This window comes from Anoplolepis gracilipes, chromosome 17, assembly GCF_047496725.1.
Source record: "Anoplolepis gracilipes chromosome 17, ASM4749672v1, whole genome shotgun sequence".
NCBI classification, from domain to species: domain Eukaryota; kingdom Metazoa; phylum Arthropoda; class Insecta; order Hymenoptera; family Formicidae; genus Anoplolepis; species Anoplolepis gracilipes.
Window position 1 is genome coordinate 9,219,681 of NC_132986.1, and position 20,504 is coordinate 9,240,184.

At 29.1% G+C, this 20,504-nt stretch overlaps 1 protein-coding gene across 16 annotated transcripts in view; it reads right to left on the minus strand.

Annotated features, from left to right (window-relative positions):
• The window catches only part of Cac (calcium voltage-gated channel subunit cacophony), a 160,617-nt gene extending 140,531 nt beyond the window's left edge, over positions 1–20,086 (minus strand). For 15 of the 16 annotated variants that reach the window (XR_012048341.1, XM_072909368.1, XM_072909364.1 and 12 more), the window contains exons 1-2: positions 6,370–6,457; positions 2,573–2,639 (exon numbers count right to left, since the gene is read on the minus strand). Coding sequence is in view for 14 of the 16 variants with exons in the window: in XM_072909368.1 (XP_072765469.1) it covers positions 2,573–2,639; positions 6,370–6,442 (140 nt within the window). In the remaining 2 variants the exon portion in view is untranslated. Of the gene's footprint in view, positions 1–2,572; positions 2,640–6,369; positions 6,458–19,680 lie in introns of those variants that run through there. The other variant, XM_072909374.1, reaches the window with a different exon arrangement.
• Positions 20,087–20,504: the final 418 nt, after the last annotated feature.

Here is a 20,504-nt window from a genome sequence, read left to right on the forward strand (position 1 = left end):
TTGAAATATAATGATGTATGAAAGCATTTATTCTCACAAATTCTGTTGTAAAATATCTATACATATAACAATATAGAGGGTAAAATAACTACTCTCCATCTTTCTCTCTCTCTCTTTCTCTCTATTACTTTCTATTATGTATTATTGCGTTATAAATAATTATAAATAATTTTCGACACGAATAGCACAAGTAGATAAGATGTGGAAATATTCAAAAATATAAAGATGATATAAAAATAATTTAATAAAAAATACAATAATTAATGTTAATTATCACATCAAAGTATAAAATATTTGTCACTTCGTGACGAAACCGCTTTATCTTAATGACGTCTCGTATTTCATAGACGCGATACTACTGAATTCGTTTGGACAAACCCTCATTAAGGGGATGTCATTATGAAATCTCGTTAACGGAGATCTTCTGCATGATTCCGGACACTCAAACTGCTGACTACATACTATATTTATTATTAAATATGTGAAGATATGCTTAAAAAATATGCCAAAAGATATATTTCATTGTCCTGTTTTTCTTTTTCTTCGTTCTTTTATTTTTCTCAAAATGCAATTAAAAATTAAAAAAATTTTTTTAAATAAATATTTTATCTATATATAGAAAGAGAGAGAGAGAGAGAGAAAGATAAAAAAAGAGAGATTATACAAATTGTATACGTCAAATCTATTTTTCCTTTTCAAATAAATGTGTGATAATACGTGCTAGAATTAGATAGAAATTGCAAAGATAGAAAGAAAACCCAAAATTTCTGAAAGTATTTTTCTTCTAATATGAATAAATAAAATGTTTATAATTTCAAAAAATTTATTATTTTTATTTATTTATATCGGTTGCCCATGCACACTTACACACACATATTTTCTGCTCTATTGCAATTTGATATAAAATGTAATGCGTTTTATCTTATAATATACATATATATTTTTAGTATATGCACAATTTACTAATAATTTATCAATAATTTAAAATTTCCATACTTAAATTTGTACTTTTTGTGTTTTTATTGATTGCTTTATTTACAGTGATCTCAGTACAATATAAAACACAAGTATAACAAATCAACAGTTCTGCACTTAGCAACAGGTGGACCCCGCATTTCGAGATTGCATACAGTCCAGAAAATCGATAGCAATTATCTTTCAACTCCTGCACGTATCTCCGAAGAATATGGAGTCTGTTTTCACACCGTGCAAGCGTGAATTTGTTAGCGTCGATTAGTTAGCTATCATTTAATTAAAGAGAAATTTTTATCGCGAAACTCAGTTTTCAAACAAATTGAAATTCTAAATTTTAATGAGATGTGATTGAAAAAAATATTAAAGTCTTTTTTATATAAGTGATGTATTTTTATCATCAACTAGCGTTATGTGTTACTTTCTTTTCTACGAGCGCATTAATAAGTAATGTAAGATAACATTATCTAGATATTAATATAACAATTAGCGCTTATATTTTCAGAAAATCTAGCATACTAAAGTTTAAGGCATTCTGCATTTACAAGATGTGCAAATCTATGATAAAATTATCTAACACAAAAAAAAAATTAAAATTAATTATAATAATCTATATTAAAAGAAAAATTGAAATTTAGCCCTCTAGTAATTATTTTACATTATGTCAATATCATTCGCAAGTCATTATGCCATTACATATATACATACACATATATATATAATAGCATAACTACTTGTGAATGACATTGACATAATGTAGAATTATAATTGAGACTGTACTTGGGCCATAAGTCTATTGATAAAATATTGATCGCCAATGGGATTCCGATAAGCAATGCATACCGAGGCCGCGTTATCGATAATAAAAAGTACCTTCATAGGCAATGCGCTATCACGTAACCCCATCATCATTTTAACCTACAATCTCGACTTTTTTCCTTCTGGAAAAAACTGCGAAAAACCTTTCCCGAGAACAACTCCAAGTATTAATCAAGCCATCTCAAATATTTCTATCGAATTTTTCTCGTCAAAAGAACATAACGTTGCGCATTTACCTTTTAAGACATTATATTATTACTCCGTTAAAAAAAAGAAAAAAAAGGTAGAAAGCCGATGTTATACATATATTAGATGCACAGAGTATTTGCGTGAATAATTCCAATAACTGCCTCTTTTACAAATTTTTGTGAGTAATGTAATGAATTAATAAAATGTGTGTGTGTGTGTGTGTGTGTGTGTGTGTGTGTGTGTGTGTGTGTGTGTGTGTGTGTGTGTGTAGACAAAATTTCATTTCTTTATTTTTCAATTTGATATTAAATAAAATAAATTTTATAATTATCGGAAACAGAAATTCTTTTTAGATATAAACTTTTAAAAATATAATAAATAAAAATCTTATAAATTCTTAGAAATAATTTTAATAATTATAAATTTTAAACGCAACGTTGAAATATATTTTTCATTAATTTGTGTGGAAATATATACATATATTTTACATTTGAAATATTTTATACGTGTTATGTTACATGATAATTTAAAATAAATTATTACTACGATAAAAAAGTAATTTATTTCAAATAATATGTAATTCATTGCTCACCTCATTTTCTGTTGTCGCGTGAAACTTCCGAGATTCTTTTTCCTCTCTTGTTCATCTTTTGTTGCTCCTTCATGACATTTTTTCATTTTTTACTCATTCGTGCCGCGAAGACACTATTAATTACAATCAGCGTAAATACGAGTAATCACGCGACACTTTGTACTGCATTCCCGACATTAATCAATTTCAATGATAAAACAATTTGAAAATAATAGCGTTAACTTGATTTTGATGCCAGATTATATACCAAGTTGAGTTAATGATTAATTAAAATACAATAAGAATCGTCTAAAAAGATTACAATTAAAATTGAATTATTTACACGCAATATATTTCAAACGCATAAGTCTCGTGAAATATACCTACTATTATTAAATGATTAACATATCAATTTGACTATTCTATACCATATCACTCGACTCTACGATTCGTTTATTACTACGCGGTTTCAATTAGAAAGAAAGAGAGAGAGAGAGAGAGAGGGAGAAGAGAGTAAATTATGTTAATAATATATTTAAATAAGTGAGACATACAAAACGCGATGCAAAATATATCGAAAACTAAGCGTCATTAAAAAGAATCGATTTTTCATAAAGATCGTGATAAAACGATAATTTATAATTCTTATTTCTGTCGCGTTGATTCATATTTTAAGTAGGTATAAACATATGTACGGCATATAAATTACGAAATACTTTTGATAAGCAGTCGTCGATACGCTTGTGAGTCGTTAATTGAAATTCAGAAATTAATTAATTGTACGAAATGATATTTACTAATTGTAAAAATCGTAAGAAATGATCACGTCTTAAAAGATAATGCGACGACACATCTCGCAAAGCTGCCTGCTTACTCGAGTCTTACAACGCGAATGATAGCAAGGTCACGGCACGTAAATCGTAGCGCCCAATATATATATGTAGGGCAGAGAGAGAGAGAGAGAGAGAAAGTCGTCATCCAACATTTCAATAACAAATCAAATGTTATACCGCGTAGTCTTCGTATAGCTATACAGAGGTCACAGGTCGTGGCTCGGTGTCATTTACGTAGCGAGACTCAAGCGGCAAGGTAGCTATGTAATATCGTCGAGATCACAAGTACTAAGAGATACCAGATACGATCATTAGCAATTATTAGTACACGTGATTAAATAATTGTCGATTAATAGTTCGTAAGAACATCGTGAGTTATTTATCGAAGCATGTATTTCATGTAATATATCTATCTTTCTCGCCTTTGAATTTTTCGACCATTTAAGTACAATTTTGGATTGAAAGTAAGAAGTATTAAACGAATCGAATATCGAAAATGATATATTGATTATTATTTAACAATAATTATATTCTACGGAACTTGTGCGTTTGAAATATTTTATGCGTAATATTTATTGTATGCAAAGTCGAAAAATATAATTATATATTTCAAGGTGGTTTATCACGTTTCAATTATGAGAACAACTCCAGGTATTAATCAAGCCCTCTCAAATATTTCTATCGAATTTTTCTCGTCAAAAGAACATAACGTCGCGCATTCACCTTTTAAGACATTACATTATTACTCCGTTTAAAAAAAAGAAAAAGAAGATAGAAAGCCGATGTTATATATTAGATGCACAGAGTATTTGTGCGAATAATTCCAATAACTGCCTCTTTTACAAATTTTTGTGAGTAATGTAATGAATTAATAAAATGTGTGTATGTGTGTGTGTGTGTATGTGTAGATAAAATTTCATTTAAATATAATAATAGAAATAAAAAGGATAAAAACGTTTATTTTTCAAGTTATATGCATTACAACTTTCGACAGACAAATCAAATTTTGTGATATTTATTTATTTATTATTTTTTTTTTAAAGATTACTAATTTATGCAAAAGGATCTTTTTATTTTTAGTTTAAATATATCTGCTTGAAATATTCGTAAAAGTGTGATTTTAACACCTAATTACTATGACACAAAGAATTTAATCCTTAAAATTTATGTACACATACATTCCTTTCTTAGTCTGAAATCTCGCGATCGATATGCTCCTGTGTCGGCGTGTCATTTAAATGCAAATTGTTTCATTTTGATTCATGTTTTGTTGGCGAAATGGAAACTGTGACATAAATCAGAAATAACGAGATTAATTGTCTGATAATTTCTTTACTAAAGTGTCTTGACGATAGTCATTCTCAGAAAGTATCAGAATCATTTCGGTTGCATAAAGTGCGTGTGACGCGTGCTTTTAGGCTTGCGGAAGCCATCCAGTAGCTACTTTATCGAACATGTGAACAAGAGGGGTCATGTTCCCGTGTCGGGTTGTATGATAGCTACAAAGATCAGAATATTGTCCGTTAGTGCAGAAAGTGTTACGTACAGTTTCACACAAAGGATTAAGAGCGTTCAGCTACTTTGTGAAATCAACGAAACTATTATCTTAAATTAATTAAAACGCGCTTTATAGTCAAGATGTGATTAAAAATATATATAAAATGTCCTTTTTGGAAACATATAAATTAAATATAAATTAATTAACTGATAGTAACAATCTGATAAAGAGGACTAAAGCACTCTGAGTGCAATTTAACAGCATATTCTAAATATTGATACGCGCAATATTAAATTAACTGTAAAATTACCGTAAACAGTAACATGCAATTATTATCTATATTTTATTTTTGAAATTATAAAAATGACAGTTTTTCTGCGATTAATTTAACATTGACATAACTTTAAATTATCTTAAAATGATATTTTTTTAATAGTTTAATAATAATACGAAACGTACAAATAATGCATTTTGCTTTATAACTATTTGCGTGTAACTATGTATGTACAAATAGCAGCTGCTTGTGCAGGAATAAAATTTGAATGTACGGTTGAACTTCCCACAATGTAGATAATTGCAATGTATCATGGCAACGAAGAAACGCGACCTCGTTAGAGCTTTAGCCGTGCGAGTTAATTTAATTAATCTGACACCAGAACCGCAATCTTCTTAGCACAGAAACCTGACTCACGATTTCCGCGCGACTATACACATATACGTATGTGTACCAGATTCTTATCTACGTGTGCAGGTAACATATAGTATATTAAGATAACTTGCAATTTCTCTATGCAATTTCGCGATTCAATGACATCTTACTGTTGGATCAATTCGCCGATAATGTATGTATAAGTCTGCCTTAAAAAAATAGAACGCAAATATAATTTACAACAAACAATGTAATAGTTTTAACTCAAGATGCTAAATAGTATAAAATATAAATATTAACCCAAAGAATTCTAAATTGAATAATTAAAAGAATCTCTTTCTTCTTCTCTCAAGACTAATAATTTTAATATATTTTATATAAGTATTAAATAATATTAGATAATATTAAATAATATTAATAAAAATACTATGTCAGTATTAAGAAAAAAAGTCATATCGTCTCTCTCTCTCTCTCTCAAAATAAAATTATATTCCATTGTTTTAGAAATTTAGTAATTTTTTAAATAAATAATTTTTTCTAACATTCATGTGTGTGTGTGTGTGTGTGTGCGCGTGTGTATATATATATATATATATAGATTAAAGAAAAAAATTTTTAAAACATTGTTTTATTAAAAAAGTATTCCTTTCTTATAATATCATTATGTAGAGCTTGAATATGGCTACATCCATATGTCTTGTCTCACAAATAAATCCATTTGCAAATGAGTTTCGCCAAAAAAAAATAATCGATGACTGCGCATTATAATCATATTTTAATTAAAACGTCAAAGGAACTCTCAGTAATCGTGGAGCAAGCAACTTTTTCCGACACTCACGCATCATAATTAACGCCTTCCTTTTTCTTCGTAAAGTTGAGGGAGAATGCTCCTGATGATAAAGAAGATCCATTGCGATAAAAGATTCGCTTCCTTAAGAAAAACGAAAGAAATTGAAAGAGATTGTGAATAACATTAAAGCGAGGATTCTAATGTAATTCTCTTATCTTTTAAAAATTTGTTTGTTGAGTTTAACTCGTTAATTCACTAATCGAATATTTTAGCTTACCTCTTTAAAATATAATATAGTTTACATACAATGTTTTATATAGTTTATAATAATGCTTATATATATACACATTCGTAATATTTGTATGTAATAATAATTTGATGTGAATATAAGATGAAATAAAAAAGTCTTGGTATGTATATTTAAAAATTAATATTTTGTAAAGATATAAAATTGTGTTCAAAATTTTTTAAATTATAGAGAGGATTTTTCTGTTCCTCTATTCTTTTTCTCAAAAGTATATATAAAATTAAATAATAACGCAAAAAGTAGATATAATTAGACATGATAAAATATTTTATCTTGTAGTATTTTTATATTTTAATACGTAAAAAATATGCGAAATGACAATTTTTATCTTTTTCAAGACTACCAACGTATTCGTATCGAAATTTTTTAACCAAAATAGATTATATGCAGATGAAAAAAATATGACGTTATTTGTCCTTTTATACTTTGTTCAAAGAACGAAAGCTTTTTTATTGAAAATAAACCAACCGAGATGTGAAATTTTGAAATGTTTTAAATGCATTCTATACTTTGTGTTTAAATGCGTAAGAAGAGGCTTTGTGCTTTGCTGAAATTTCTGCATCTAAATTCATTGAGTTTAATGGAGTCAAATAGAGTCGCGTATGTGTATTTATGTATATGCATGTGTGTACTAAAAGCTCGATGCTTCCAGGCGGTTTCCCGATCAAAAGCAGCAACATGTTCTTACTAATTAGAGTAAACAGTATAGCTGTGGTTGCAATTATGAACATACATAGTAAGCAATACTGCGACAAACTGTCTTGACGAAGCTTGTTATTCTCTCTTTGATAAAGATATCTCGTAACAACAATAGAATGAATTTTTTAATGCTCATCTGTGTCAATTTAATTTACTAATTTTATGCATTACACGCACTTAAATAAACTAATTAATAATAATATTGTTAATTTTAATATTATTTTCAAATTAAAATATATATTAATACGTTAAAAAAGTTACGTGTTTTTTTTCTGTTATTATTTATACAAACAATATTATTGTATTGTATAATACATCAATATTAATTTGTGATTCATGCAACAGTTGCACACGAGTGTGACTATATTTCTCGCAAATGCAACAAGTCGCGGGTGTGAGACTCACGGGAAAACTCAATTGCTGGAGGCAATCTGTACTATGCTACTTTTCCCAATTGAGCTGCACGACAATAAGCCCGCGATATTCTCTCATAATTTTTACTTCTCCTCATGATAATATCCGTGATGTGAGAATGGAGAAATATATATGTGGCCAAATTAATCAATTGATACTTTTATAAGTCAAATATAAATTAGTGCACATGTTTCACGTTGAGAAATTTTTCCACAAATTTACAAATTTTGTGTTTATGTTTAAAGAACATTAATAGCCTATAAACATATTCAATTGATTTGAAAAAAAAAGTTTATTTACTCATATTCAATATTTGAAAATAGCTAACCTGATATAAAACATTCTCTAATTGCAATAAATATTTCAAAGCTAATAGTGTACGTTACGTTATATGGAGGAAACGCAAATAATAATCTTTAAAAGAAATTAAAACATAACATTTTAATTGAATGCTAATAAATAAATATTTTGAAATCACAAAGAGAATTCATATGATACAAATCAAACAAATGCTTTGATATTTCATTAGTAAAATATTCTTCAAGTGATCAATAAAAGGAGAGAATCGGTTAAATTAATACAGTAAAAGTAATACATATAATTAAAGTATATTACATTCAGACATTCTGAATATATTATACAATCAAAATATCTTGCGTAGCGAGGCTTTATAATCATTTTGAAAATTTTAACTTGTTTCTCGAGGATAGTATAAAGCGTTTGATAATGTTTCAAAAAGCTACACAAAGACGTTCAAATGGAATTTTAATAAACGGCACGTGACTGTGAAGGTAGAATCTGTCACGCACGGAAAACAGAAAATCCCGGTAAAATTGCGCTTATACTCACGGTGCTTACCAGTTATTTCATTATATTTATATAAGCTTACTAGCATTCGTTTACTTTGCCGTGCTTTTATTATTACTTTTTTGCAACAATATACATGTTAAAAAATATATCTGGACAAAATATTTTATTATTATAAGTGCAATAATCAATTATCATCCATACGCTCAAATATTATTCATTTATATTGGATTAAAAAATTTTAACAAAATCTAGTTTGAATATTAAACACACGAAGAGAGATGCAATTTATAAAGTAAAAGAGCAGTGCCATTTTAATGAACTTATATGATCCTATATAGGCGAGCATTGAGAAATTCATGATACAAAGGATGCACTAAATTGTGATGAAATTGTCTCGTATTTGATGTCAAGAGCACCGCGTGCTCGAAAGATTTCGACCCAGTCATCGCGTCTGATCAGTTACAGACTGTTACTACTGAACCGCGCGCTTATAAGTCTATCGTTTCCAATTTATCTAACGAAAGTTGATAGATAGAGATATTTATCGTTGAAAATCATAAAATATATTGCGAAAAAATATAGTAGTATAATTTAATATAATTTAATGACAAATGGCATTGATAAAAAAATATTGTAACTGTGTGTACATGCATTTCTAACGCTATTTTATTGGTAATTAATTTTTTAATATTTACAATTTCGGATTTTTTATAAACAAAAAAATCTCCTAAAAAGTTAGTTTTGCAATTAAAATATTTTTTATTTATATTATCCAGAGTGAAAAAAAAGATAAATTATATAATACAAAATAATAATATATAATTATAATATGTAAAATTGTATACATATAATAAATAAATAAATGATTAAAATTATCTAAAGAACCAAATCGAATGTTGCTTCGTAAAGCTATGTGATCTTTTAAATCTCGCGTGGATACGGAACATCGGAAGTGCTTTCGCGCGGATCACGAGCAGAGGCGCCTAGGCTGAGCGAATGCCGAATCCGGACTCCCAGGTCCGACGATCGATGCCCGGGGCGCGTTGCTATATATAGCCACCCCTGCTCTCTCTCTCTCCCTGTCTTACGGTTTCTCCACCGCCTAGGCTGCATCATCGAGCCCACCGCCCGTCGTCGCCGGCAGCCACCTCGCTTATACGTTCCCTTTACCCTCGTCCTTACCCCTCAGTTTGGTCGACCGACCTTTCCTGTGTCACAGGTTCCCGTGGGTGTCCATACACCTGGCGCACCTCGCAAAACATTATTCTCGCGTGAACAAAGATCCATTTCTACGTAATATTATCGCGACGACCGTTTGTGCGTCATCGCATAAGCTATGGTTGAAATCCCTAGGATTACGGTTAATTAGGATTGAGGATATCATTTATGTGTGTATATAAATGTACAAAGAATTTAAACTATTTAAAATATTTTAAAAGAGAGAAAATAGGGTATTTAAAGTTAGCGAGGAAATAGAAGAATTTTACAGATTCAAGAGAAATTTTATACAAGAAAAAATTGATATAATTTTTAATTAATTTCTATAAATATATTACGGTCTCCTTATAGCTTAAAATCTTTGCTGATTGTTTTTTAACATGATTATTAATTGTTTTAAACTTTTATGTAACGTAAAAGTAATTCGGTCATAACAACTTCTGCTGATAGGAAAATCGACCCAAGGGAAGTAACGGGTTAATCCTCTGATGCCAGAGGGAAAAAGCAGAGGTCTAGATATTCTGGCGTAGAAAGAGCGTGAAATACAATGGCGTAACTTTATTTTCTTATAATTTTGGAACGTTTTATTCCAAGAGAGACAGCGAGAGAAAGAATACACAAATTATATATGTATAAGAAGAAAAAAAATTAATATATAAAATAAAATAACCGAGCTTTGAAATTACAATTATTTTATATTTTATATTATTTTATAATTATCGCATTAATATTGATCGATGTAACTGCTAATTATTTATGACAAGTTTCGATGCAATCACATTACACGAAAAGCGAAAGAGACAAAATATTTCTATGCCCCTCTCCAGCCTCAATTTATTAAAAAAAAATAAACTACTCTACTAATATATTTACTTTATATTATGCATCACACAATTACTTTGCATTTATTTTTCGGATTCAGGACTACATTTTCAAATGAATATACATTCCGTTCTTTCTGCTGTTGCATCTTAAATCTGACTTTATCCTATCCTGGTCTCTCATTTGCATTTTCACTCTCGACCAGACACAGCCTGTATAAACTGCTCGCAAAGTCATAAATCCGTACAAATTGCTATTGATGGTTGTTTTGACTTTGTTCCATGGCGAAATTCGGCAAAAACTCTAACAAATCCGCCGGCGGCAACGTATAGAACAAACGTCGATGCCGATATACTCGTATCCGAGCCTATCGTTGCCTCGGGACAATATTTTTGTTTCCCAGATATTTTATTTGCGCTATTTCATTAAACATGTATCGAGGGATCGCGATTTCTACAGAGGAAACTCTCTCGCTCTCTCGCAATTTCGTTCTCGCGCATTCCCCACGGCGACAAGCACGAAATGAAAGCTTCGATGTCGCACTTTTGACACGAATTTCGTTTCCAATTTTTATCAAAGCCGTGGCTAGTGACGCGTCACGAATGTAGACGCAGTTTTGAGTTCATGTTTGTATATTGTGCCGCAAACGGTCGAACCAAAATCAATTTTTCTTCAACAAAGATCTTAGAATAGCAAAATTCTTTGAAATATAATCGAATATATATGAATTTTTATTTCACGGAGCGAGATAAAAAAATCTTATCCCTAATAAATTCATAAATATACTTTGAGAAAATATTTTAACGAGAAAAGATTGTTGAAAAATATTTAATATTAAATATTTAAACGATTTCGAGAAGATGTATCGCTCCATTAATTTTGACTGACATGAGAAAAATTCTGATACGTTTTACTTTACTAGAGTCAAGCGTACAAGAAAGTACTGATAACAGCGACGAATATTTGAAAGCGATGCTTTTTCATTCATAACGGCCGGAATATATCATGGTAACCTGAACAGACATTGCTTCGTGATACAGCGTGGATCTATTGGCCACCTAGCGCATGCGTTTTACATACAAGAGAGCAACAGCGTGAGACCGGGTCAGATGCAACAGGGGCGAGTTGCAAATATGTATATACTCGAAGGTGTTAAGATAAAAATACCTATCTTATTTTCTTTGTCAAAACATATTATTCAAAATATTATGCATCGACGACAACTCAATTATTCATTATTATTCGTTAAACGCATATATAAATAATATAAATAAATTTGTGTTCAAATAGTGTGTTATTCATAAGCAATGAAACGATAGTGTATATGCAATACTGTTGTGCGCGATTCAATGTCAATTTCCAAGATCATTAGACTCGTCTCCGTTGTATTGTGGTTTTCGAGATGCTTCCGAGATAAATTCAGAATGTTACTCGAGCGACTGAAACACCAATTAGTATTCTAGCGACGTAGAATCCTCTGAGTAAATCCATTATGATTGCCTGGAAACCCGATTTAGGATTAAACCCTTTAGGGCAAGTTCCTTCCTCTCGCGCGACACACTTGTAAGTGTCATGTGTCAATATCAAACGAGACAAACGTAGTACATCATACGTCTCCAAAATTTCCCTTTATACCTAAGCTTTAACGAGAAGCAAAAAATAATTCTTAATTATCTCCGTGGAACTTTTTCAAACGTAATTAAGTCTTATCAGTCTATCCACTATAAAACTTTGGAGAATCGATAATTGCGCTCTCTTTCTAGCACAAGATATAGAAAATAGATAATATCTAATTACGAGGATTATCATTTAAGTTTATCATGTTTGACAACAATTACCTCAGAGAATTTTTCATTTTAAAAACGCTCTACATTTAGTCATGTTTAATTATTATTATATATATAGATATTAATTAATATTAAATTAATATAAACAAATTGAAGAGATGAACACTTAACGTTATACATGATTAATTAATGTGTGTAATACATTTAAAATTTTCCTTACTATACATATAACATAAAATAGCCGAAATATGGAATATCGATTAAGTGCTTATACATTTTTAAAGATTTTATTAATGGAATTAGTGAAATATCCTACATACAAGTAAATATTAAATAAATCTAGTTTTGTCTACATGCAATTAAATACAGCACCTCGTGCTTGTCATGTCATCCAAGCATCAATGTCCATCGATATAAAGGATGATTCGATCGATAAATTGGCGGCAGCAGTGAACAGAGAATGTAATACCTATTTCGAACCACAGCCGCTCGTAAATCCAGTTGCCTACATTCGCTAATTTCACTCCCACGTAAAGCGTAGTTCCCTACATCAAAGGATTGATCGCGATGTACGTTGGGCCTATAACTATGTACGCGTCAATGTACGGCATTCCTGCCTTTATGAAGTTCCTTGCTACCGCCTTGTTAAGCAAACATAGAGAAGTGTCAAAGTACGGTATTCTTTACCTTCTCCCTCTTTCAATAATGCAAAGTTAAGTACGATAAAATGATTACGTAATTGCCTATAATTGTAGACAGGCAAATGGATAAACTTGTGAGAAATTAGTTCATCGATTTCATTTCAGCTTGAACTTATTTAGAGAATTAGAGAGTAAAGTTTTCTAGAAAAACAATTACAAGTATCTTCAAATATAATTATTCAAGGTCTTCAAATATAATTATTAATTTGCGTGCGGAAATAATCATCAATAGATATTAATAATGAAATAATTCGTTTAGCATACAATTTTCACTAATTGAGACATCAATTTATTATTGAAATATTTTAGTCTTCACGATTTCAAAAAATTACCATTATTTTTATACAACAAGTATATGAAACTAACACATACACATATTATATGTATATGTATATATTAGATTTAATCGCAAAATTCTGTCTAAAATTATTATAAAATCTAAAACTTTTTAATTGACATTCTATCTCTCTCGATTATATCAAAATTCTGAAAATAGGATACTAACTTTATAGAGGTTTAGCCGATGGGTAATGATGCATCGCTGTCATCCTTGTACGCGCGTAAGCGTATTCAGACACTATATGTTCTATCTAAAATGACTAGAAAGACCGGGAAAATGGGGAAAAGCGGAATGTGGTATGGTCAGCCACTGGTGAAACCACAGTGGCGCATACATACATATACATATTTGTACGTATATACGCCACGTATATCGTGTTCACAAACATGGACGCAAATCAAGGAAAGATATTAAAAAATCGCGAAACACGCCATCGGAATGCATTTTAATTTGTATCGCTTAACAAAAATGCGTGTATCGACTGAATCGTTTTGATTGAGAATGCGAATCATAAAATCAATACAAATATGCATAGTATGCATTATATTATCTGCGTCGAACCATATTTTCATGTGTTCTGTGACGAGACAATTTTTACCGCTTAATAGAAATTGAATATCTGATTTTTATTCATCCGCGATATAAAAACAATGTTATTAAAATATTATAATATAGCGATTTATATCACTAAATGCACGATTGTATATAAAGCATCATCATTATCATACATTATTTATATATATTGAATTTATTTAGTTACATGTTAAACATTAAAAATGTACATTATTAATGTTTAACGTGTAATTAAATAATTTATATATATGTATATTGTCACAGTTACTAAGATATAATAAACGCATTTTATTTATATATCAGTCTAGTAACAATATCTTCAACGATACCTGTAAATAAATATTGTAAATATATATAATATTTCTAATTACGATATATTACATACATCTACGACATAACACTTTCAAATGGGAAGGTAACATAATCAGATACTTTAGTACAGTAAAAACAGAAAAGCGGTTTAGACTTAGTACTAAAAGCGAGTTAATGTTATATGTAGTTGAAACTTTAGACGTCGACGAAAAGTCTAATTCTAACTTTTATTATAAGTTAGAAATTATAATAATCATAATAATTATAATTTATAACTATGAAATCACATTTATTTAAATCATAGATATTAAAATTATAGAAATTATGAATATAATTAAAAATTAAATTATAAATGGGCATATTATTATATATGACTATTAATAATTTAATTTTATATCTATGTTAAAAGTCTAATTCTAACTTTTATTATATTCAATTTATGCATTTATAACGTAAGCACGATGAGAAAGTCACAATAAGAAGCTATTCATTAAATACAATGACAATACAAATCGATATTTATATTTTAAGATATTTGTATCGTACATAAAATATAACATTCTCTCTTAGAAGGAATCTCTTAACTCTCATCGAGGCCACGAGAATAATCTATTCCGGTCATATCTATGACGTATCCTACAAATTGTCGCTATCGCGTGATTTAAGGTTCGCCTTGCGCGCGTCCAGATACGATCATCCGGTGGACACCGCATCGACGATGAAATCATGATCTGATGTAAAGATCTGCGTGCGGTGGCACGCTTTTAGAGTTACCGCTGGTGATCAAGAGAAATTATATACGCGCACATCGAAAGCTCCAGATCGCGTAGGAAGTGAAGATTAAAATCAGGAAAATTAGAGACTCTAAGTTTTAGTGCCATTCTTAAGGAAACTTAGAAATGTTTTAGAAACACGAACGAGTAAAGAGTTTCCTGATTGATGAATTTGTAAGAGCAAGAAATTAACTATTGAATTTTTTAATCAATTTTAAATGAGTTTTGATACTTTTATAACTTTCACTTAAAATCTTTTATATTTTCTAAATTAATATTTCCAGGGAAATATTAATTTTGGATTTTTTACTCTGTAAAATTATTTTGTACAAAATGCAAGTCAAATAAAAAAAAATTAATAAATTAATAAGCAGTAGCCTCAGAATAATATTCCATACACAACAGTATAATATTGTACAAAGTATATAGTAATATACAAACTCTCTCTCTCTCTCTCTCTCTCTCTCTTATCCTCACAAATAATTTATACACATAAATAGCTCAACAATCTGAAATGATAGTTTGAATTTAATTTGCTTCACACATTTTTACATCTCTCAAATATTTTTTCTCCAAAAACTCAAATATCTAGTTATGTGCAAAATAATTCACCAAAAATACTAAAAAAATAAGAGAAATATTTTACATTAGGATTAATCCCCAAGTAGCGCATGTGTGTTTTTTTAGTAAAATAAAATCAAATCATTGAGAGTGTCAATTTGCAAAGAAACAAGAGTTTTTAATAAAAATTATAATTATTATTATTAATTTTACTTTTAAAAAATTCAATGTCTATTTTCTAGTATAATATACTTACTACAAGTCGAGATGATAACACATCTCGTTAAGATAGCGATTATAACTTTTGCATGCACGTGCACATCGGATCCACTGGATATAATTACGTGTTCGTTCTAAAACTTTCACAAACTACGGAAAAATAAACACGAAATTCATTGACTTTACGATAATGACGACATTATACGTACACGCATACTTTATCGCCGGAACCTAATTTTATAAAAAAAAATATTTATAGAGACGAATTTATGCCATATTTACAAAAATATTCAAATATATTTTAAGATGTTTTGTTATATATTTCCTTATTAATCGTCTCTAATACAAGTAGAAGTAGTGCTCCATTTATTAGATCATATTTTATTCGAGATATTTGTTACTTAAAGAAATAAGGAAGATACATATAATAATTTTGTTAGATAATATAATATTCGAAATATATATATTTGTTTATAAATATACATTCCGTATATTTGAAATAAAATATTAATTTTTATGAAATAATGAATTAATCTTTATATATATGAGTAATAATTATGAGCTAAACAATAATGTCCAATTATTTTATTATATATATATATATATAAAACAATAATTTGCACGTTTTAGATATGTCCTATATATTTGCATAAATTTTAAAATATATTTCAAATTCATGAACCGCCAAACTTTTATCGTAAATATCATGTGTCAATACTATTTACTCATATTTCAATATGACAGATCGAACAAAGAGAGTAGTAATAACATATCTGCATTGAAAACCAACAGTCTGATTCTCTCGATGCGTGAGTGACTCGACATGAAACCATGTAACGAAAGGACATAATCACGGATAATCGCCAGATGTCGGAAGACCTATTTTTTTTAAATAGCAGTCGATACAACGGCAAATCGAGCTTGCATATGTCACATCAAAAACATATTTTCTCTTAACATTTTTTTCTTTTCATTTTAATTGTTTTTTAAAGAAATAAGAAAAAGATAAAGACAAAGATAATTAGCAAAAATTAGAAAGATTTATTATATGTAAATTTTAATAATTAATGTAACATAACAATTGCTACATGTGGATAACAAGCAAAATTTTCTGGATTAAAATAATTTGGATTACCACGAGTAAAGAGATATGCCGTAAAGAATGATCAACCTTTGAATATCCAATTTATAGGATATGTTTACCTTCAAAATAACAAATCTTTAATAACAATATTTGTAAACAAGTTAATGACGTGTTTAGCAATTTAAAACGCATTCATTCTATTACTGTAATAAGTTACAATCAACACGTGTTTTTCATCACTCTTTTTCACCGATATTATCGCTCGATATTTAAATTTTCAATATTTTATAGTCGATACTGATTACGATTTTAGAAATATTCATATCACAATGCTTTTGATGTTTTTAATATCTATTGCAATTTTATTATATTCTGTGCTACACTTTTTAAATATAAAAATCGGATATTGTCATGAAAAAAAATATTAGATGAAATTTTTTATGTATCATATAGTCAAATATATAATACCTAAATAATCAATTATATAAACATCTAGAAATTAAATTTTTAATAAAAAATTCAATAGAAAAATAATAAAAAATTAATTAAAAAATTTTTAATTTATATAAGAATTTATATAAGAATTTATATAAGAATAATTTATATAAGAATTAATTTATATAAGTACAGTACTTTATATATATATTATACAGTAATTTATATAAGAATTTATTTAAAATTCTAAAACAAAATTTCAAGAAAAAGAGAGATAGAGAAAAATTTGTTGTATGATTTATGTAAAATTAAAAATTAATCCTACATATTTTATACTCTAACAAAATCCTTACTAATTATTTGATTAAATTATTTTAATTAATATGTTATTTGCACATTTTCATATGTATTAACATAGCTGCATTAACGTAATATTTACCGTTACTGTAACTGTAAATTTTACAACTGTCTCCGTAAACTGTCTTTCATAACATTAAAAATTTCTGATAACTAAATAGAAGTACCTTTTAGCTAATAATTCATTTGTAAACGAACAGAATATGTGCTGAGAAAGTAAGAAATTATTTTAACGGATTCTAAATGTCGAGTTAAACCAATAATGAAAAATGGCAAAATGAATTCGTCGTGAACAATAGGTAAAATCGTCAATCACGAGAAATATAATGTTGAGAATTATTTGGACGCGAACAATAGCTGATTAAGCAAATGTTGATTATAGTTCACCATATAATTAAGCAAACGTCTAGCTCACATTTCTGTAATGAGATCGTTCATGCGTTTATTATATTACAAAAATAAATTTGAATATGCCAAATTATGTACATATTTATTGTAGAATAATTTAAAATAAGATATTTCCTAAAAAATATCTATAAAGAAAACGTGATGTACACAAACTAAAACAAAAATTGTATTCAAAATTTTAGAGCAAAAAAGCAAAAGCAAATAAAATCTGAAAAGATGAGTCAAGATAAAAATAATATAAATGTGCTGTCTAAAAATGATTATCTTATAAAATTTATGTTATTATGTCATATATAATAATTTATATTATTATTTATAACGTTACGTACACACACACACACACACACACAATTATGTTATTATATATATTACATATATATTATATACAATTTATATCGTTATTTATAACATAAATAATAGCATAAATAATAAATAAGAAAATTCTGTGATATTTAAAATGATGTAGCAAAGAAATAAAAAAGTATATTTTTAGCAATTTATTCCTTTATGTATGTTAAGAAATGCCGAGAAATTAGCAATTTAGATTGTAATAATTAACAATTGTGATAATTACATTCCACAAGAAATACTAACACTATATGAATTATAAATAAGTTACTATAAATAATATGTATTATTTTCCTACGTAATATTAAAAAAAATATATATTTGCGACTTATTTCTTTGTTTTATTTTTATGCATTCAATTCCTAGTTATGTAAACGTAAAAAGTTAATAGTTATTAGTCAAAATAATTTAATATAAATTTGAGGTATATATATATATATATATATATATATATATATATATATAAAATATTCATTTAAAAAATATCTTTTTTGTAATGAATACTGATTTGCAAAATATCGAATTAAGCTTTTCTTTTACTTCCCCGATGTAATAGTTTATAAGTTACGAGATTTCACTTGTGTTTCGACGAAAGTTTCCCCTCTCAAATGAAACCTCGAAATCTACTGTCATTAAAAGTTTATGAGTTGTACGCACAATAAAAGCTATTAGTTTTCTCCCCTTCATAGGCAACATTGTACGATCGAAAGAATTTAGCTTTCATCTCCGTAATTATTAACAAATTTCCTGAGAAAGAAGAGTAATTGATAGGATACGATCAAAACGAAAAAAATTGAACTTCTCTGACGAGAAATATTTCACAGAATATATTTGATTCATGTCTTTTATTCCATATAAATTTTAAATAATAAAATTTAAATAAAAAAAAAAGCAAATAAAAAAATTAAAAAAAATTTTTTCATGAAGTATATAATTATATAATTGTATGATAATATACGGATGATCTAGAAAGATGATGAATCATTGATAATCTTGAAAGCAGAAAGGTGGATTCGATTGAAAAGCTGAGAACTGCTTAAATTACGTACAACGTACAGTAATTACGAATTATACACAATTATACATTTATAACATGTATATACAAATTATATATTTAATTAAAATATTATTACGAAACGCGTAATAATATATTTGATATATCGAATCGTGCAAAAGATCATATTCATTTACCTTCCACTGTCCGCTCAATCGTCAACCCCGCCGACGCCGTGAGGATGTAGAGCAAAGGTACATCCGTCAGCTGGTCGTCATACTAATCGCTCGTCGATGATCGCCCTCAGCACTATAATCAACACTATTGCATGCTCACTGAATCGACCGCGTCGCGACATGTCGTCGTCGGCGATCGGCACTTTCCCGGCACATAGACCGGCGAGAATCAAGCACGCGCGACGAGAACGGGGAAAACGAAACGAGCGGGGCTCTAAAGCGCATGCAAATAATCACGAACACGTCGCGGTCGTCGCATTTAAACTATAAAGAACGTCGCGGACGCGCGTGCCAGGAAAAAAAAAGATACCTACGATTATTCTACGCGGCTACACGGCGTCGCGCCTTCAAGCGCGCTCCACGATCGCTACACTAACTGCGACTCCCGCTTGAATTCGAGTCAGCGCGCGTGCGCCGACCAATCAGCGGCCGGCGCGCCGCCGCGCCGTTCGCACAGACGCGTCATCGCGCCCGCGGAAAAAGTCACTGCGCAGACGCGCCGTTTCCCGCCTAATACATGCAATACGTGCACTCTTTCTAAAAGCATGATTTACCGCGATTTTTTTTCCGTCGCCAGGAGACGCTACATCTTGAATTTGTTTTGATATTACAGAATGCACGCTTCATATATTTATTTCTAATTCTTAAATGGGTTAAATGTTGTTGAAATTGTTGGAATATTATTCAGAGATCGTTTTACTCAAAGATAAAGCTTAAAGGGCATATTTTATTGTTTTGCGAGTCGAGCGAAATAGAATATTGTTGCGACGATTCGATATATCAAA